The sequence below is a fragment of the Cherax quadricarinatus genome, chromosome 41, assembly GCF_038502225.1.
Source record: "Cherax quadricarinatus isolate ZL_2023a chromosome 41, ASM3850222v1, whole genome shotgun sequence".
Lineage (NCBI taxonomy): Eukaryota > Metazoa > Arthropoda > Malacostraca > Decapoda > Parastacidae > Cherax > Cherax quadricarinatus.
The window spans coordinates 24,483,873-24,506,541 of NC_091332.1; the positions used below are offsets into that span (position 1 = coordinate 24,483,873).

Here is a 22,669-nt window from a genome sequence, read left to right on the forward strand (position 1 = left end):
GGGGTAATTCCCCCCCCCCCCCCAAAAAAAAAAAAATCACTAACCTCTGATATATGGTATAAAACATTTGGTGTGGGGGTTACTAAATGCATACCTCTTCCTCCACCTCGTCCACCACGGCCTCGGGAACCACCACGGTCCCCTCCACGGCCACCTCTGCCTCCACGGAAACCACCTCGACCTCCTGGTGAAAATCCACCTCGGCCTCCTGGCGAAAATCCACCACGGCCTCCTGGCGAAAATCCACCACGGCCTCCTGGCGAAAATCCACCACGGCCTCCTCCTCCACCACGGCCTCCACGGAAACCACCGCCACCACCACGGGGTGAAAAATCTGAAACAAAGTACAAAATATAATGCAAAATGTACCCTTTACCACAAACATCTCTTTAAACTAAATACTACTATTCAAATATGGGTGACATCCAGTATGTCATCTACTCTTATCAAAGGAACAAATACTAAGTCTTACTTCTAGTATGTCATCTATTCTTAAGGGAATATATACCAAGTCTTTTATTAATGACATCATCATCATCTACTCTTCCAATAAAATTTGGGACAACATAATATAAATACATCAAATACATAAGTAAGTAAGTAAGTAAGTAAATTTATTCAGGTATACACAATACAGTTACATAGAATTATCATGCATAGCAGCATATGTGTAGAGAACCTAGGATAACCCAAAAAAGTCAGACAGAGTGACTTATTTCCATTGGGGTCCTTTTACCTTATTATTATAATATAAAGGTTATAATATTTTCTTATTATTCTATAATGAAGATAACATCTTATTATCATACTAAAAAGACTATCTACTACCCGAGGGTCATTAAGACTATCTACAATACGAGGGTCATTAAGACTATCAACTACCCGAGGGTCATTACGACTATCTACAATACGAGGGTCATTACTAGGGATAAGGTAAAATTTACACGTATTTTAGCTAAAAAATAGAAAATCATTCCCCTCCCTTTCTGTTGCTTCATTCATCAGACACTTTTTGGCAGTCTTCTTGAACTGGTTCAAGCTATGACTGGCCTTGACATTTGTGGGTAGCCTGTTCCATTCCTTTATTGCTGTACAATAAAAGGTGTTTGAAGCCTGGCCACTGACTGTGGGTACTACAAAGTTGTGCTCTCTCCCCCTAGTACTATGATTGCTTTGGTTCCCAACCTTGACAAAATTGACAGCAAGATATTCTGGACACTGTTCGTGAGCAATTTTATAAACATGATTTAGCTTCAGTTGTTTTACTCTGTCTTCAACATTCAGCATATCCAACTGCTGTAATTCATCCTGGCCTACATGTTCTCTTGGTCCCAGCCCCAGGATGAATCTTACGATTTTGTTCTGGGTGATTTGCAGTCTATCTTTCAGTTTTTTTGTCAAGGCAGAGTACCAAGAAGAGCAAGCGTAATCCATATGGCATTGTATAAGGGCTAGACATAGGGTCCTGCGAGCCTCAGTAGGTAGACACTGTGCTTGTCTATACAGGAACTTCAGCCTGGCATTCGCTTTCTTTACTACACTGTTCCCTATCAATTCTCCTGACATGCATGGGTCAAAGGGGATTCCCAGATATTTAACTGATGAAACCAAAGTGATGGACTCCCCATTACACTGAACATTAAAATTATTTACCCTTCTCAGTTTATGTTTCGTTCCAAAGAGAATGGCTTCAGTTTTCCCTAGGTGTAATGATAGTTTGTTGTCTACTAACCATTTGCTGCAGGACTCCAGTTCCAGTGTTAAAACATTAGCAATATCTTGTGGGTCTTTCTTTCTTAACATTTAAAAGTTCCTCAAAATATTCTCGCCATCTACCTAATACCTCCATCTCCCCATCTACTAACTCCCCTACTCTGTTTTTAACTGACAAATCCATATTTTCCCTAGGCTTTCTTAACTTGTTTAACTCACTCCAAAATTTTTTCTTATTTTCATTAAAATTTTTTGACAGTGCCTCTCCCACTCTATCATCTGCTCTCCTTTTGCACTCTCTCACCACTCTCTTTACCTTTCTTTTACTCTCCATATACTCTGCTCTTCTTATAACACTTCTGCTTTGTAAAAACCTCTCATAAGCTACCTTTTTCTCTTTTATCACACCCTTTACTTCATCATTCCACCAATCACTCTTCTTTCCTCCTGCCCCCACCCTCCTATACCCACAAACTTCTGCCCCACATTCTAATACTGCATTTTTAAAACTATTCCAACCCTCTTCAACCCCCCCACTACTCATCTTTGCACTAGCCCACCTTTCTGCCAATAGTCGCTTATATCTCACCCGAACTTCCTCCTCCCTTAGTTTATACACTTTCACCTCCCTCTTACTTGTTGTTGCCACCTTCCTCTTTTCCCATCAACCTCTTACTCTAACTGTAGCTACAACTAAATAATGATCCGATATATCATTTGCCCCTCTATAAACATGTACATCCTGGAGCCTACCCATCAACCTTTTATCCACCAATACATAATCTAATAAACTACTTTCATTACGTGCTACATCATACCTTGTATATTTATTTATCCTCTTTTTCATAAAATATGTATTACTTATTACCAAATTTCTTTCTACACATAGCTCAATTAAAGGCTCCCCATTTACATTTACCCCTGGCACCCCAAATTTACCTACTACTCCCTCCATAACATTTTTACCCACTTTAGCATTGAAATCCCCAACCACCATTACTCTCACACTTGATTCAAAACTCCCCACGCATTCACTCAACATTTCCCAAAATCTCTCTCTCTCCTCTACACTTTTCTCTTCTCCAGGTGCATACACGCTTATTATAACCCACTTTTCACATCCAATCTTTATTTTACTCCACATAATCCTTGAATTAATACATTTATAGTCCCTCTTTTCCTGCCATAGCTTATCCTTCAACATTATTGCTACTCCTTCTTTAGCTCTAACTCTATTTGAAACCCCTGACCTAATCCCATTTATTCCTCTCCACTGAAACTCTCCCACCCCCTTCAGCTTTGTTTCACTTAAAGCCAGGACATCCAGCTTCTTCTCATTCATAACATCCACAATCATCTCTTTCTTATCTGCACAACATCCACGCACATTCAGACTTCCCACTTTGACAATTTTCTTCTTATTATTCTTTTTAGTAATCTTTACAGGAAAAGGGGTTACTAGCCCATTGTTCCCGGCATTTTAGTTGACTTTTACAACACGCATGGCTTACGGAGGAAAGATTCTTATTCCACTCCACCATGGATATAAAAGGAAAATTAATAAGACCAAGAACTATTAAGATAAAATCAAAGAAAACTCAGATGAGTGTGTATAAATAAATGTGTACATGTATGTGTAGTGTGACCTAAGTGTAAGTAGAAGTAGCAAGACATGCCTGTAATCTTGCATATTTATGAGACAGACAAAAGACATCAGCAATCCTACCATCATGTAAAACAATCACAGGCTTTCGTTTTACACTCACTTGGCAGGACGGTAGTACCTCCCTGGGTGGTTGCTGTCTACCAACCTACTACCTATAATAGTTATAATTTAAAATTCTCAAACCTATATTGAAGGACATCAACATTTACCCACTAATAGAGGTTAATCTGTTCCTATGAGGAGAGCAGATGTTCCCTCCAGTGATGATCTATCTTACCTTTCTATTGAAGAGAGGGTGAACCTGGACATTTACTGATTAGATTTGCCATAGCTGGAAAAATTACTATACAGTGGAACCTCGGCTTACGAACACCCCAACAAGTAAATTTTTCAGGATACGAACCATCGTTCCGTTGATTTTTTGCTTCTGTATGTGAACGAAATTTCAGTATGTAAACTTCCTCATCAAGGGAAGTTCCTTAAATAAATAAAATATTTATTTCTTTGCAAAGGTTACAATGTGTGTTTACATATAATATGACTAGAGCAAAGAAAGCCTCTATCATGCCAAGGCATTTCGGACAGACTTAACCTAATACTAGTAGACTACTTAAGTCTAGACAGATAAAAAGTGTACTAGTAGTGGTTAGCAATGTTTAGTTGATGGTGGTGCCAACTACTGGCAGCCTTTTGAAGTTTCTCCTTACTGTTATTATTACTATTATACTGTATTATTATTATTGTTGTTATTGTTATAATAATAATAATTAGTAGTAGTAGTAGTAGTAGTATTAGTAGTAGTAGTACGTGCATGGTGAGGGGCTCTTGATCTAGGGAATTGGATCTGTGCTCCAGGTCCTTAAATTAATAATAATAATAATTATAATAATAATATGTGTACTAATAATAATGATAATACATAATAATAATACGTATGTACTACTAATAATGATAATACATAATAATTACGTATAATAAATAATAACAATATACGTACTATGTACGTACTGCATATAATTTAGTGTGACACCACCACCACAATGGTCACCAGTGTACATGTGCTTACCAAGCTACCCTTGCGGTCCAAGGAATTCTCGTGATTTCCTTACGTTTTGTGCAGTTAATTCCCATGATTTCTTTCTTTCTTTCTTCTAACCATGGGTCCTAAGAAAGCAAGTGCAAAGGACAGTGCTGAGAAGAAAAAGAGGATGATTTGCATGGAATTAAAGCAAGAAATTATTGATAAGCACAGACCAGGTACGTCGTGTAATGAGATAACAAAAATTGTACACAGTGACCACTCTCGTGACCACAATCCTCCTCCCTCCGCCGTCCATGTAATGGCATATTTTATTCATTCTAGAATATATATCAGGTTTCTATGTTATTTATATTGTTTATTATGTCACATTAGATGAATTGTGACAAATAAATAAGATGTAGAGTTGATATTAGGGTTATTTTGCCTCCTGAGAGCAGGAATTCAGCTGGAACGAATTAATTGCATTTCAATAAATTCAAATGAGGAAAATCGACCCAGCATACGAACAAATCAGGATACGAACAAGTCCACAGAATGGATTAAATTCATAAGCCGAGGTTCCGCTGTATTTTCTTCCTGCCACCCTATTAGATTTCCTTCTTTAGCCCATTCACTGTCGCAACCCCCAAAATTAAAAGTGCTGGCAGCAGTTTTATGTTCTGAAATAAGAAATTTGATGGACTGTGGTATGGGCATAATTTACACAATGATGATTTCGCTGACTTCAAGTTCTATTTAAAGCCAATTTCATTGCTCAATTTGACTCACTTTCTAGCTATTCTGTTCTACTGATTCAACTAACAAAACTATCATAAAATGGAAAAAAGTAGGTAATTTGGCCAATTTTACACAAAATTCAACAAATTCCCATTTAAAAACAGTCCAAAATAATCATTACATATATGCATTCCAAACACTAAAGCAACCTATCCTCTGTTCATAAATTACATCCTGTAGATCGATTGTTAGCACACACTGCTCACACACTGAGGTCCATGGTTCGATCCCCGTTATGGGCGAAAACATCAGGATGTTTCCTTGAGGCACCTGCTGTTCCTGTTCACAAGGGAAACAATGCCAAAGGTGACACTCTTCAAATCGCTAGTGCTCACTCGCTTAGAATATTGCTCAGCACTGACGGCCCCGTTCAGGGCAGGAGAAATATCGGAGCTGGAACAAATACAGAGATCGTTTACAGCTCACATTAAGCCAGTAAAGCACCTAAACTACTGGAAACGCCTGCAAGTCTTGAACATGTACTCATTGGAGCGGAGGAGAGAGAGGTACATGATAATATATACCTGGAAGGTACTCGAGGGCTTGGTCCCAAATCTGCACACTGCCATAACAACATACTGGAGTGAGAGATATGGGAGGCAGTGTAAAATAAACCCAGTGAGGAGCAGGGGTGCGGTGGGGACAATAAGGGAACACTATCAACATCCGGGGTCCCAGACTTTTCAACATCTTACCAGAAGATATCAGAAACACTGCTGGAACAAGTGTTGAAGCCTTCAAGAGGAAACTAGACAAGTATCTTCACCAAGTGCCAGATCAACCAGGCTGTGATGTTTATGTGGGACAGCGGGCCTCCAGCAGCAACAGCCTGGTTGACCAGGCGAGCACCAGACGAGCCTGGCCCATGGCCAGGTATATCAAAGGTATATCAAAGGTAAGGTATTATCAATAAAATAGGTACCTGGATGTTAGTCGACTGTGGGTCGCATCCTGGGGCTTTCTATAGAGTAGTATGCCATCAATGTTAGGTAGGCCTGTATACCTTGTACATGTACTTAACAAATTATTATTATTATTATTATTATTATTATTATTATTATTATTATTATTATCCTCAGGTCTCTCCTATAAAATACTTGTCCTCCATTTTGAATCCAACACACAAAATCAGTTTTGCCCTATTTCTCAAATAAAACATAACTAAGAATGACTGGTCATGGTTTAGGGCATCCCAATAACTGAAGAAAACATAGTAAAAGCCCATTAAACAGGCTGGGGGATGGGGGTTAAAAAGGGCCATAGCCTTCCTCAGGAAAATTGCCAAAAATCTAATATTTCCATTACTCTGATTTCGGTTTCAAGCTAATGTTCTTCCACTCTTGAAACCAACTTAAAGCACCTCTATTTCACTAGTTTGCCTTCCATTCTATTCACTGATACCAAGAAACAGCCAATAAACCATAAAAAGCACCGTAGAAAACACCTCAAAGTTACTACTTTAAACTATACACACAGCCAGAGGTTTGCTTTTCCTATCAGGCACCACATGGGGCAGAATTTTTTCTGTGCATATTAACAGCACAGACCTATTCTCTCACATCAAGGCAGGTGAAATTGCCGACCTAGAAAATGTACAGAGAACTTTCACGGCGCGCATAACGGAGATAAAACACCTCAATTACTGGGAGCGCTTGAGGTTTCTAAACCTGTATTCCCTGGAACGCAGGAGGGAGAGATACATGATTATATACACCTGGAAAATCCTAGAGGGACTAGTACCGAACTTGCACACGAAAATCACTCACTACGAAAGCAAAAGACTTGGCAGACGATGCACCATCCCCCCAATGAAAAGCAGGGGTGTCACTAGCACGTTAAGAGACCATACAATAAGTGTCAGGGGCCCGAGACTGTTCAACTGCCTCCCAGCACACATAAGGGGGATTACCAACAGACCCCTGGCAGTCTTCAAGCTGGCACTGGACAAGCACCTAAAGTCAGTTCCTGATCAGCCGGGCTGTGGCTCGTACGTTGGTTTGCGTGCAGCCAGCAGCAACAGCCTGGTTGATCAGGCGCTGATCCACCAGGAGGCCTGGTCACAGACCGGGCCGCGGGGGCGTTGACCCCCGAAACTCTCTCCAGGTAAACTCCAGGTAAACTCCAGGTAAACTTTATGCCAAAATTTACTATTCACCGTATATCCAAGGCAATGAGCTTAAAATGTAGCTCTATGTGAGCAGCACTGGTGTCAATAACATAGATAAAAGGGGGGAACAGTGAAAGGGCCGAATAGGCCTGACAAATAATCATCTGAAGAAATACTGGAGGAGTTCAATTCCAAGGAAAGGGAGGAAGATATAATAACAGGATGACGAGCTAAAAATATAAGAATTAACAATGCAAGAGTTAAATTATATTTTACTAGTAAATTTAAAGACTTTTCCACTGAAAATTATCCTGATATGCTTGTAAGCATTGCTCTGAAGTGGAATATGGGAAAGTAATGATGCTTTACAGTATCATCAGCTGTGTCAAGTAGGAGTGTACCACAGAATAATTATTATTATAATCAACTAGTGCTAAACCACCCCAAAATAATGATAGGTGGGTATCAGCCAATTTTGATGGTATCAGTAACAGACTAAATTTGAGTATTGGCATTGGTAAAATTTTGGTATCATCCCATTCCTGGTATTAAGTACTGCAGGTTAAAATGCAAGAGATGCATTACAATCCAGCCTGGCCTTCTGCAAGAGTAGGAAAATGATCCAAACCCATCAAAGGTATAAGATTTTGTATGGATTTTTAAACCCTGGAGGGTTAGCCACCAGGATAACCTAAGTAAGTCAGTGCATCATTGAGGGACTGTCTGCCTTATTTCCATTGGGGTTCTTAAATCTTGTCCCCCCGGATGCGACCCATACCTGGTCACAGACCATGCTGCGGGGGCATTGACCCCCAAAACCCTCTCCAGGTATACCAGTCAACTAACACCCAGGTAACTACTTGCTTGCTAGGTGAATGTGACAACAGGTGTAAGGAAACATGTCCAATGTTTCCACCCTTGTTGGGTATCAAACCACACACACTCAGTATATGAGATGAGAACGTTGCCTACCAGGTCACGAATAAACTACATTCATAAACTACTGACAAATCAGCAACATCAACACATGAACCACAGCCATCTACCTCATTCTAGTAATGCTGCATCAACCCTCTCTATATACAGAACCTCAATGTCAACAAGCCACATCAATTAAAACAAAGTAATACAAAATTTATTCGCGGTGACTTAATTACATTTAAAAATATTTTTGGCATTTTTTGGAAAGTCTGTGAATGTTAACTATCTTTTTCCTGTATATTTTTCAGATCAGTTCATGCAAAATTAGATTACACCTCGACTCTGGGGAACATAACCCTAGCTTTTATTGATGATCAACCATATCCTCATTTATTTAAGCCGGTTTCCCATTTATGCAGCAAGTGGAAGGAAACACCCAGTTTCACATTATACAATTACGTAAGTACAATTATCATACATAGTAATATATGTGTAAATTACCCAGGGTAGCACAGAAGTCAGTGACTTACTTCCACTGGGGTCTGAACATTTCTCTCAGACCCCAGTGGAAACAAGACAGATAGCCCATGATGATATCCTGACTTTACTGGATTATCCTGGGTTACTAATCCTGGTAGACTACTCACCAGGTTTACCCATGGCTTAGGCTGCAAGTAAGACTAGACTACTCCTCTACTACACAGTAGTGCCATGAGCTTTATGATCCTCCAGACTGTAGTGTGATGCGCCACCTCCCTTGACAACACTCTCGCTCTCCTAGTTCAAGTTTCAACTTGCTATAAAGTGAACAAGGACCCGGTGTGACCAGGCTGGTGGTGTGAAGCCCACGTGTAAACACCGGCGCGCGCGTTCCTGGCTGGTCCACTGGTCGGCACGGAACACTAGGTCCAAACAATAACCCATCCAAGGATACACGGAACACACTGGAACGGAATAATGTTGAAAAAATTGTCGTATCAAATCAAAATAAAATTTTCTATCTCTTATAAACACACTTAGAAGTTTCAGTAATTAGATTTACAGTTTCTATGGCTGCGGCTTTAATACAATTATTACGATATATATATATATATATATATATATATATATATATATATATATATATATATATATATATATATATATATATATATATATATATATATATATATATATATATATATATATATATATATATATATATATATATATATATATATATATATATATATATATATATATATATATATATATATATATATATATATACATATATATATATATATATATATATATATATATATATATATATATATATATATATATATATATATATATATATATACACACACACACCGTTTAAACCTTATAAAATTCATTTCAAAAAAATCAGAAAAGGGCCTATGTTTACTATTTTAAGAACACTTCACTTCCTTTTTGCATAAAAAAAATATTTCCTATATAATTCAGCCGCTGAAATGTTACATTTTCTTCGATTCTACATATCTTATTTTTAATAGTTTTTTTCATTATAGCGCATTTTTGCTTAATTAAAACTGAATACATAATCTGGCAGTATCCAAGTGAATATAGGAAGTAGATAAGAACGAGGGAGCACTGAGGCAGGCCTACTGGCCCATGCTAGGCAGGTCTTACTCACACCCACCCACACTATTACCTACCTGTCCAAGAAGAGGTGGTAGTAGTAGTGTGAATAAATGGTTTAGAAATGCGACACGTTCATGAGACATTTTGGCAACATTTGGGTATGGAAAAATAAGCACATTAGTATAATGTGATCCTTTATAGACAACGTTTCGCCCCCACAGTGGGCTTTATCAAGTCACACCTGGGTGAAAGGTACGTGAGTATTTATAGGATGGAGTCAGGTGGAAAATGCTGGGTAGGTTGGATCTGAACCTAAATGTGACAATCTTCCGAGTAGGGTGATACGTCTAGGACCTAGGGCAGCTTTAAAAAAGAGATTGGACTAGTATATAAGAACATAAGAACGAAGGAACACTGCAGCAGGCTTACTGGCCCATGCGAGGCAGGTCCAAGTCTCCTACCGGCTTAAGCCAATGCACCCAACCTAGTCAGGTCAGGTCACATTGACTTAAGGGAGGAACACGGCAACCGACCTGGTAGCACAAGCTATCAGGTCCAACTCACACCCACCCACATCCACTCGTATTTATCCAACCTATTTTTAAAGCTACACAACGTTCTGGCCTCTATAACTGTACTTGGGAGTGTGTTCGACTCATCCACAACTCTATTACCAAGCCAGTACTTTCCTATATCCTTCCTGAATCTGAATTTTTCCAACTTAAAACCATTGCTGCGAGTCCTGTCTAGGCTAGATATTTTCAGCACACTATTTACATCCCCTTTATTTATTCCTGTCTTCCATTTATACACCTCAATCATATCCCCCCTAATTCTACGTCTTTCTAGAGAGTGCAGATTCAGGGCCCTTAGTCTGTCCTCATAGGGAAGGTTTCTGATACATGGGATCAGCTTTGTCATCCTCCTTTGTACATTTTCCAGAGCATTTATATCCATTCTGTAATACGGTGACCAAAACTGTGCAGCATAATCTAAATGAGGCCTAACCAAGGATGTATAGAGTTGAAGAACAACTTGAGGACTCCTATTATTTATGCTTCTTAATATGAAGCCAAGGATTCTATTAGCTTTATTGCGAACACTTATGCACTGTTGTCTTGGTTTCAGATTACTGCTAACCAGAACTCCTAAATCTTTTTCGCAATCCGTAATATTAAGATCTACATTATTTAGTTTATATGTGGCATCGTTATTGTCCTGTCCAACATTTAGAACTTTGCATTTATCTATATTAAACTGCATCTACCACTTCTCCGACCACTGCATCAGTCTATTCAAATCTTGATGAACATTAAAATGGTATAAAATACCGACAGATTGTTAGGTAAGACACATATGCAACAGTTAGGTATCTTTATTTTGAAACGTTTCGCCTACACAGTAGGCTTCTTCAGTCGAGTACAGAAAAGTTGATAGAAGCAGAAGATACTTGAAGACGATGTAATCAGTCCATCTCCAGACTGAGGGACTGACCACCTCAAAACTTTAAGGGTGATGGACTGATTACATCGTCTTCAAGTATCTTCTGCTTCTATCAACTTTTCTGTACTCGACTGAAGAAGCCTACTGTGTAGGCGAAACGTTTCAAAATAAAGATACCTAACTGTTGCATATGTGTCTTACCTAACTATTCAAATCTTCCTAGAGTGCTCTAATGTCCTCGTCAGAATGAATTCGACGGCCTATTTTGGTGTCATCGGCAAACTTGCTGATGTCGCTCTTTATGCCCTCATCTATGTCGTTTATGTAGATTGTGAACAGCAGGGGGCCCAACACTGACCCCTGTGGAACACCGCTCGTGACGCTTCCCCACTCTGATTTCTCCCCATTTATGCAAACTCTCTGCTGCCTATTTGTCAACCATGCCTCTATCCAGGAAAAAATTTCTCCTCCTATTCCATGTGCCTTAATTTTCCTCAATAGTCTCTGATGTGGGACCCTGTCAAAAGCTTTACTGAAGTCCATATACACAATATCATATTCATTACCATGATCTACCTCCTCAAATACCTTAGTGAATAATAAAAAAGGCACAATACCGTGACTGGAACGATACACAAATAACCTGCACATAAAAGAGAGAAGCTTCTCTCTTTTATGTGCGGGTTATTTGTGTACCTTAGTGAAAAAAGTTAATAAATTCGTAAGGCAGGAACGCCCCTTTGTAAAATATGAGTAGACCTTCTGCAGTGTTCCTCCATTTTTATGTTCTTATGTGAGATAACGACGTTTCTTGGCAAGGGGTTCAGCCATGTTACAGAAGCCGTTTGTTTGGTTAAAGTTGTTGGATATCCAAATAAGTGATGATTCCAGGATTCTGTGGTATTGAGTGTTTTCTTCTCTGGCGATAAGTATTGCGTTTTTGTAGTTGATTAAATGGTTGTGTGACTCTCGGTGTTGAACACAGGCATTCCTTCAATCGTCAAACCTGCCTGCATACTAGTGTTCTGAAATACGTGTTTGGAGGTCTCTGGATGTTTCGCCCACGTATAATTTGCTGCAGTCATTACAAGGGATTGTGTATACCTCTGCAGAGGATTGAAGCTTGTCCTGTCTATTACTGGTAATGTCCTTGATGGTGGTGGATGTGGAGGTAGATACTTGGAATGAGGTATTGGAAAAGATGTTGGAAAAGTGTTTGGCAATGGAGTTGGTGGGTATGACTATGTATCTCTTCTCGGCAGTGTCTTCTCTGGGTGTGTTGAAGATGTTTAATGCCCGTCGTCTGCAGTCTCTGATGAAGTGACGAGGATAATGAAGTTTAGAAAATACTTATTCAATTAGATAAAGCTTGATAAAGCTCCTGGAAAGCGAAACGTTGCCACAATAAAATGTCACATTAGTTGCATTTGTGTCCTTTTGCTTAAGAATCTTCAAGTTGTCGGTTTTCAAAAGCATTTATTACAGGTACGATAAGGCTCTTGGAACAGGGAGAGAGTGGAACTAGTAGCGACTAGCGAAGAGGCTGGTCCAGGAGCTGTGAATCGACCCTTGCAACCACAAATGGGTGAGCACAGAGATGCAAGTTTCTCTTTTATTATATTAACCGAGACATAGTGAATGAGACACTTGTGCAACATTTGGGTATCTTTGTTGTGGAAACTCTTCGCCAGCCAGTGGCTTCTTCAGTCCAATACAGAGAAGAACGGTGGAAGATGAGGAGTTTGAGGTTATCAGTTCCTCAGCCTGGAGTCGATGTGTTCAGTCCATCAGTCTTGATTAAGGTACATTTTTTGTGTACGAATGGTATACAATACCGACAAGATGAGATTAAGACACATGTGCAACATCTGGGTATCTTTTTTGTAGACGTTTCGCCATCCAGTGGCTTTATCAATACAAATTCTAGGACATAACTTGAAGACAGTAGAACTATGTACAGAAGATGAGGTAATCAGTCCCTCAACCTAGGAGTAGGTGCGAAGAGCACCATAGTCGTGGAGATTCTGAAGCAGAAGAAAGGTTCCTGGCGCTTATATAGTAACGTCAGGTGTAGCAGACGAGGGCATATTCACCTGACGTTACTATATAAGCGCCAGGAACCTTTCTTCTGCTTCAGAATCTCCACGACTACGGTGCTCTTCGCACCTACTCCTAGGTTGAGGGACTGATTACCTCATCTTCTGTACATAGTTCTACTGTCTTCAAGTTATGTCCTGGAATTTGTATTGATAAAGCCACTGGATGGCGAAACGTCTACAATAAAGATACCCAGATGTTGCACATGTGTCTTAATCTCAAGGTACATTTTTTATTTATTCATTTATTTATTTATTTATTTACAATTTGAGCATACATACAGAGGTACAAAAAATACAGATAAGAGCAGCATGCCAAAGCCACTTATACTATGCATAGCATTTATGCATAGCATTTATGCATAGCATTTATGTGCGAAATGATTTATATACTGAAGTCAGGTGAGGTCAAGCAGTTGGAGACAGCCTCACCACTGGAAAATCCACTGGTGGACGTAGGTCATGCCTATAGGCTATGCAGGCCTAACATTTATTTATTTATGTATTTATTTATTTATTTATTTATTTAATAATTTGAACATACATACAAAGGTACAAAAAATTACAGGTAAGAGCAGCATGCCAAAGCCACTTGTATGCATAGCATTACGGGCTGGCTTAAAATTAACTTAAGATTAACTAAGCAATGATATAATCAGTGATAAAACATTATTGTAAACAGATAACAATAAAGCACAAATGAGTATTACAAAGACAGGTCATATGGTTGCATGCATTGCTGTACATTCAGTAGAATGGAGTATTGTTAGGTAGTGTAATTAAAAAATAACAAGATGAACATCAAAATGGTATACAATACCGACAGGTTGTTAGGTAAGACACATATGCAACAGTTAGACAACTTTATTCCGAAACGTTTCGCCTACACAGTAGGCTTCTTCAGTCGAATACAGAAAGTAGGCAGGAACAATAGAGATGTGAAGACGATGTAATCAGTCCATCACCCTTAAAGTCGTAGAATTTGAGGTTGTCAGTCCCTCGGCCTGGAGAAGTTCAGTTCCATAGTCAGGATAGTTCCTGACTATGGAACTGAACTTCTCCAGGCCGAGGGACTGACAACCTCAAATTCTACGACTTTAAGGGTGATGGACTGATTACATCGTCTTCACATCTCTATTGTTCCTGCCTACTTTCTGTATTCGACTGAAGAAGCCTACTGTGTAGGCGAAACGTTTCGGAATAAAGTTGTCTAACTGTTGCATATGTGTCTTACCTAACAAAAAATAACAAAGTTAGATTGGGTCTTAGGTTTAACATTTATGTGATATAATTGTGAGAAACATTTAAGATATACAATTTATAAGGTTCAGTTATTCAGTATTTATTTGGTTTTGGGTGAGTAAGTGATCTTTGAGAAGAGACTTGAATTTATAAACAGGTAGTGTTTCTTTTATATTTACAGGTAATGAATTCCAGATTTTAGGGCCTTTTATGTGCATTGAGTTTTTGCATAGCGTGAGATGGACACGAGGAACATCAAAGAGTGATCTGTGCCTTGTGTTATGGTCATGTTCTGTTGAGGTTGGCAAGGAGATGTTTGAGGGGAGGGTTAATATCAGAATTAAGTGTTCTATGTATGTAATAGGTGCAGTAATAAGTATGGATTCTATTAGCTTTAAGTGTTCGCAATAAAGCTAATAGAATCCTTGGCTTCATATCAAGAAGCATAAATAATAGGAGTCCTCAGGTTGTTCTTCAACTCTATACATCCTTGGTTAGGCCTCATTTAGATTATGCTGCACAGTTTTGGTCACCGTATTACAGAATGGATATAAATTCTCTGGAAAATGTACAAAGGAGGATGACAAAGATGATCCCATGTATCAGAAACCTTCCCTATGAGGATAGACTAAGGGCCCTGAAACTGCACTCTCTAGAAAGACGTAGAATTAGGGGGGATATGATTGAGGTGTATAAATGGAAGACAGGAATAAATAAAGGGGATGTAAATAGTGTGCTGAAAATATCTAGCCTAGACAGGACTCGCAGCAATGGTTTTAAGTTGGAAAAATTCAGATTCAGGAAGGATATAGGAAAGTACTGGTTTGGTAATAGAGTTGTGGATGAGTGGAACAAACTCCCAAGTACCGTTATAGAGGCCAGAACGTTGTGTAGCTTTAAAAATAGGTTGGATAAATACATGAGTAGATGTGGGTGGGTGTGAGTTAGACCTGATAGCTTGTGCTAACAGGTCGGTTGCCGTGTTCCTCCCTTAAGTCAATGTGACCTGACCTGACTAGGTTGGGTGCATTGGCTTAAGCCGGTAGGAGACTTGGACCTGCCTCGCATGGGCCAGTAGGCCTTCTGCAGTGTTCCTTCGTTCTTATGTTCTTATGTTCTTATGTATGGTGAGTAGGTTTAGTGTATTGAATATTGGTGGAGTGTGCTGCCTGTAGTGAGAATTTATCATTCTGACTGCAGCCTTTTGTTGGGTAATTAGTGGTCTGAGATGGCTTATTGTTATTGAGCCCCAACATACAATATTTAACTGGAGAAACTATACTATTTTACAGGAGAAAATGACCTACACACTCCAACAGGAATGAATCCCAACCTTTTTCTAAGTAAGAAACAACGGTGTTGAAAATATGAAGCTGAGCAAAAGAAGCTTTCTCAAGATTCACAAAATCATAATGACACAATTGTAAACTCGTGGAATGGAGGACTAAAACCTTGGGTTCAAATCCTTCATTTGGTGACTAGGTTTTCTAAAGTTAATAATTAAACAGGAACCAAACTCTGGAATATCTATATATCATTAATGAGAGGGCACCTCAACATGACAGTACTTAAGATAAGATTTTGTTCGGATTTTTAACCCCGAAGGGTTATCCACCCAGGATAACCCAAGAAAGGCAATGCGTCACCGAGGACTATCTGTCTGATTTCCATTGTGGTCCTCAATTTTGTCCCCCAGGATGCGACCCACACTAGGTGACTAACTTGCTTGCTAGGTAAACGTGACAACAGGTGTAAGGAAACATGCCCAATGTTTCCAACCTTGTCGGGGATCGAACCACAGACCCTCAATGTGTGAAGAGAGAGCCTTACCTGCCAGACCACGGGCCATCACATATCCTAGTTACACCACACCAGCACTGAAAGTTTGAAGCTGATCGAACGTGTCGTTCTCAAGTTATAACATAAATTTTGGATGAAGGAAAAAAAATCAGGCAACCACATAAAGGTACTAATTTCGGAAACCTAAACATGGTAAATTGATGTTCAGAAAGCCTATGATAAATTCGTACCACCTATTTAGTGAGAGTTACACGTTCTTCAGGAGATTAATTTTCTTATTTCCACTGATCAATATCCCAACCAGCTTATATATGTAGCATTTCTAAATTATTTGTTCTGAAGGTTTGAAGCCTATTGGATGAGATATTCACAAATCACATCAAACTCAATATTTTATTTTTCCAAATTTCTTGACTAGCATTAATAAACTGTCACCTACACAACCCAAAAATCAATCCAAATTTTTCTCCAGGTAAGACGAACAGAAGAGGCTTTCTAAACTTACTGTACCAAAACTAATTTGTTTAATAAAATTCGTAAGGCAAAATTTACACAGCCCAAAGAAATGCAGATCTTCTCATGAGGAAAAAACACTAAAAATGAATTATATATGAATGGCATACAATACTGACAAGATGAAAATTAGACACATGTGCAACATCTGGGTATCTTTATTCTAGACGTTTCGACATCCACTGGCTTTATTAATAAAGCCACTGGATGGCGAAACGTCTACAACAAAGATACCCAGATGTTACACGTGTCTGATTTTTAAAAATGGATTACTTCCAGGAGTTGCATTATTTAATTATCGCAGAGAATCCAACAGTTACCAGTTTAACTCTTACTAATCTGACAAATTGGACCTTACACAGCCAAACTTCCAAAAGTATAATTTTTTAAATAAAATGCTTCAGTTATTAAAGAAGGCAGTCACTCAGAAGAGGAATACTCAAATTATTTCACAGAAAACAAATACAAATCTATTTTAAAAACAAATTATCAAATTGGCACCTACACACTTCATCACCACTCCCGACCTTCGTCTAGGCAAAATAAGATTTTGTGCTGAGTTTTTAACCCGGAGGGTTAGCCACCCAGGAAAGTCAGTGGTCATCGATGACTGTCCGTCTTATTTCCATTTGGGTCTTTCAATCTTGTACAAAGGTAATGAACTCACAAGTTATAAAGGTAATGAATCCTGTAAGTAAATTTACTTACTTACGTTTATACATGGCTACAATCATGAACAAATTATAGAGTGCACATGCTGTGGATTCCATCTCACATTGGTCTTCAGATTAGATTAGATTTTGCCACCGAAGTGGCTAGTTTATTGTGCGCCCCATATCCATCCTGTGGACGGTAGCGCAAGAGCATATGGATACACAAAAGGCCCAGGAACTAGGCCCCAAAGGGTTAACAGGAACACATATGAATTTATATCTACATATCTATAGTTCACTTATCTGTTACAAGCAAATTTTGGAAATTTGCTCAGTATATCTGGTATCTTATTTTCATTAATAAGATATCCTGACATGTCACATAGGTTATTATACTGTCTATCTCTGTATTCCTCAATAAGTGGACAATTAAGCACATAGTGTTCAAGCCAGTGACCATATGTCTGATCACATAATTTGCATTTAGTTTGATCATCATCTGTGTGTCTCTCAAACTGCCAGAAGTACTTGTAACCAAGCCTAAGCCTGGCCACTACAACATCAGTCAGTCTGTTCACATTGCACGTTGCTCCATGAACATACTTATCTACATTCATGTTATCATAGTGGGTTATAGATCTACTCAGGCTTCTAACTGCATTCCTATAACAATCATTTTCATTATTTACTTCTCTCCTAATATTATTCCTAATGCCAGACACAGTTATACCAAAGTTATATTCTACATTCTCCTTCTGGGTACTCGTCTTGGCTAGCTTGGCAAAATGCCCTTCTCACACTATACCACTCACTTATTTATCCATACCTCACCTATGCTATTTGTGCTCGGGGATCAACTGCAGCAACACACCTAAAGCCAATAATAACCCAACAAAAAGCTGCAGTAAGAATAATCACTAAATCCCATCCCTGGCAACACCCCCCCCACTCTTCATAGATCTAAACTTACTCCCTGTTCAGTACATCCACACTTACTACTGTGCAGTCTACATCTACAGGACCTTAAACTCCAATATCAACCTTGACCTAAAATGCTTTCTTGATAGTTGTGACAGAACCCACAGGCATAACACCAGACACAAACATCTCTACGACATTCCCCGTGTCCGACTAAACCTTTACAAAAATTCAATGTATGTCAAAGGCCCTAAAATCTGGAACACCCTACCTGAGAACTCTAGAACTGCAGACACATTCATTACCTTCAAAACTACCATTAGAAAACATCTTATCTCCCTGATACACCCCATCAACTAACTACACGAATACCACCTGGTGGTTCACACTTTCACTCACCCATTTGACCATAAACAGAAATATTAATCTCAATCTTAAAATAATGAATCCTATGATACTCCAATACTGAAACTATGTACTGTGCCAAAACAAAAGCATTCACATTGCTAAACTCACAAACTAGTATTTAGTCACTTAGCCATAATACCAACTTACCTCATAATTTGTAATATTTTAAAATAAAGAATTAAACTAAGTCTGCCTGAAATGCCTAGCCATGCTAGGTGTTCTAGTGGTACACTCTGTAATCATTATTTAACTACATGTAAACCACACAATAACCAAATTCTGTAAATCCAGCATTGTAATCCTTATAGAGAATAAACTTTGAATTGAATTTAATTGAATTGAATTTGTCCCTGATTTTTTGAGTATCTATACCTGGTTTCCCCAATGAGCATGTTATTGGAGTCATTATATGAGTCAAGAGCCTTCAATGATGACATAGAATCAGTAATGATGATAGAGTCAAGCTCAATGTCATAGGTTAGCTTTAGCGCCATTAGGATTGCAAACAATTCAGTTTGCAGTGTAGACGCCCAGTTGTTAATTCGTATGCCTAACTCAACAAATTTATTATCGTTCTTAACTAGGGAGGTGGCAACAAGAGCAGATGCAGCCCTGCCAGAAGACTCCTGTTTAGATCCATCAGTGTATATAACTTGTGATAAATTATTACTACCAGCTAGGCGAGAAATTCCTTCTTGAGCAGATGCTTTAACAAGTGATTTAAGGAAGGGATTACTAGTAATGAGCTTCTTGGGAGGAACTTGCAGGTATGTGATATTAAATGAACACATCTTCCATGGAGGGGTGAAATGCTCTTGTTGCCTACAGTTCATGCAGGTTATAAAACTTAATGCAATTTCACACACAGATCTAAATGGTCTTCAGATGCATGATGGAATACATTGGCTAAGCTGTACGCTTTCAGAGAGGGAGTAGATTACAATCTTGGGTTGTCAGCAGTTTGAGAAAAATAATACTTATGACTGAGGAAGACTGACACCAGTCAGTCCATCTATCACCATTCCATCATGCAGGAGGAGCCACATGTCTATGGTGCATCCAACAAAATAAGCAGACTCTTGGATGTCACTACCGCCCGGCTCCGGCTGGGTTACAAGTATCTTTGGCATGCTAAATCACCACCACCAGATGTAAACCAAACGAAATGTAAACTTTGCCAGATGGACTATTGCCACACCCTGCGTCATTATGTAATGGAGTGTGATAAAATTAATGCATTCAAAGAAAACTCACTCAGAAATGTTCGAGATATGTCTAAGTATTTTATCCACAGTGGTATATTACAGACCATTCTGGAAAAATACCCTGACTTTGCTCCCTGTAAATAAAGCATTACCACGTGTGTGTGTGTGTGTGTGTGTGTGTGTGTGTGTGTGTGTGTGTGTGTGTGTGTGTGTGTGTGCGTGTGTGTGTGTGTGTGTGTGTACTCACCTAATTGTGGTTGCAGGGGTCGAGACTCAGCTCCTGGCCCCGCCTCTTCAGTGATCGCTACTAGGTCCTCTCTCTGCTTCCTGAGCTTTGTCATACCTCGTCTTAAAGCTATGTATGGTTCCTGCCTCTACTACATCACTTTCACTTCCTGACGACTCTACGACTGAAGAAATACTTTCTAACATCCCTCTGACTCGTCTGAGTCTTCAGCTTCCAATTGTGACCCTTGTTTCTGTGTCCCGTCTCTGGAACAACCTGTCTATGTCCACCTTATCTATTCCACGCAGTATTTTGTATGTCATTATCATGTCTCCCCTGACCCTCCTGTCCTCCAATGTCGTCAGTCTGATTTCCCTCAACCTTTCTTCGTAGGACACACCCCTGAGCTACGGAACTAGCCTTGTTGCAAACCTCTGCATTTTCTCTAATTTCTTGACGTGCTTGACCAGGTGTGGGTTCCAAACTGGTGCTGTGTGTGTGTACTCACCTATTTGTGGTTGCAGGGGTCGAGTCCTAGCTCCTGGCCCCGCCTGTGTGTGCGTGTGTGTGTGTGTGTGTGTGTGTGTGTGTGTGTGTGTGTGTGTGTGTGTGTGTGTGTGTGTGTGTGTTTGCATGTGTATTTGTGTACTCATATATGTGTGAGTGCTTGTACTCGTGTGTGTATGTATACTCGTGTGTGTATGTATACTCGTGTGTGTATGCATACTCGTGTGTGTATGTATACTCGTGTGTGTATGTATACTCGTGTGTGTATGTATACTCGTGTGTGTATGTATACTCGTGTGTGTATGTATACTCGTGTGTGTATGCATACTCGTGTGTGTATGTATACTCGTGTGTGTATGTATACTCGTGTGTGTATGTATACTCGTGTGTGTGTACACTCACCTATTTGTGTGTTGAGGAAAATAGCAGACATGTTTACGGACACAATCACTCACGACACCACTTGACCCGATGTACTGTGCCCCAGCTACAGGGCGTCTGAGACAATTGTAGCTAGCTGCTGCACTACTTGCACTCAAGACTTCTCGTGTCTTCGACATAGGGCTTTCCCCATCATAGGGTTGTGAATGGTACCGCACTTGACCCGAAGAAGACTCGCTATGTCCTTGTCATAGGGCTGTGAACGGTACCACACCTGGCCCGAAGAAGACTCGTTATGCTCCTGTCACAGGGTTGTGAACGGTACCCCACTTGACCCCGAACCGGGCCTTGCCATAGGGCTGTCCTTGTCGTAGGGGCAGGGTCACCATTTAGATGAGATCCCTGACAAAACTGTTATCATCGTCTAGGTACGGTACATCATTTTTAACAGTTAAGTTGGTACCTGGTGTCAGGCGCCTAGTGTGAGTCGCAACATGATGGAGAGTATTAAACAACCGCAAAGGAAATAAGCCAAACTGTGTAATAGCAGTGGGCTGGACAAAGGATACACTGATGCTCTTGGCACATAAAAAACTACACTGTGCAGGTTTAAACTAGGATAACTCGATAAGATCAAGTCGTGTAATTGATTTCCATGGTAGCCAGGATGAATTACAGCAACTGGAAATGCTTAATATTGAAGCTAAGGTAAGGCAGCTGAAGTTGAATCATATTTACAAATTGCTCATGGTATCCAGAATATCTTGCTGCAAATTTTGTAGGAGCAGTAGGTAGTCAGGCCTCAAATAACTACTACAAAAACAATAAACGATTGGAACGGGTTGCCTGATCACGTCAAGGTCAGTCTTATTATAAACCAGTTTAGGAAGAGAGTTAAACAAGTACCTAATGAATGATAAGATAAGAAATGGAGGAAAGTGATTTCTTGTATAGCTAATATTCGTTTAACTGTTTTATTCGACTGATTTCTTCTTTTTAATGCTTATTTAATTAATTCTTATGTATGTGATTTACTCACTTCATTTTATTCCTATGGCATCTATTCTTAGTGTGATGAGGATAAAATAAAATTTGTTGGGATTTTTAACCAGGGGAAGGGTTAGCCACCCAGGATAACCCATGAATGTCAGTGCGTTATCGAGGACTGTCGTTTTTATTCCCATTGTGGTCCTTCAGTCTTGTCCCCTACGGTGTGGCCCACACCAGTCGACTAACACCCAGGTACCTACTTACTGTTAGGTGAAAAAGGATAGCAGGTGTAAGGTTATTAACACCCAGGTACCTACATACTTCTAGATGAACAGAGACAACAGGTGTACGGAAACATGCCCAATGTTTCCACCTGTGCCGGGAACTGAACCATGGACACTCAGTGTGTGTGGCGAGAACGTTGTCAACCCCGTGACTTGGTTGATTTATTCG

The 22,669-nt window shown here is 39.4% G+C and overlaps 1 protein-coding gene across 1 annotated transcript in view; it reads right to left on the reverse strand.

Moving 5' to 3' along the window:
• The window catches only part of Fib (rRNA 2'-O-methyltransferase fibrillarin), a 33,295-nt gene extending 24,189 nt beyond the window's left edge, over window positions 1-9,106 (reverse strand). Inside the window, exons 1-2 of the mRNA XM_070093097.1 lie at window positions 8,874-9,106; window positions 95-334 (exon numbers count right to left, since the gene is read on the reverse strand). Of these exons, the coding sequence (XP_069949198.1) occupies window positions 95-334; window positions 8,874-8,886 (253 nt within the window). The 5' untranslated portion in view covers window positions 8,887-9,106. The remainder of the gene's footprint in view (window positions 1-94; window positions 335-8,873) is intronic.
• Between the last annotated feature and the right edge of the window lie 13,563 nt (window positions 9,107-22,669).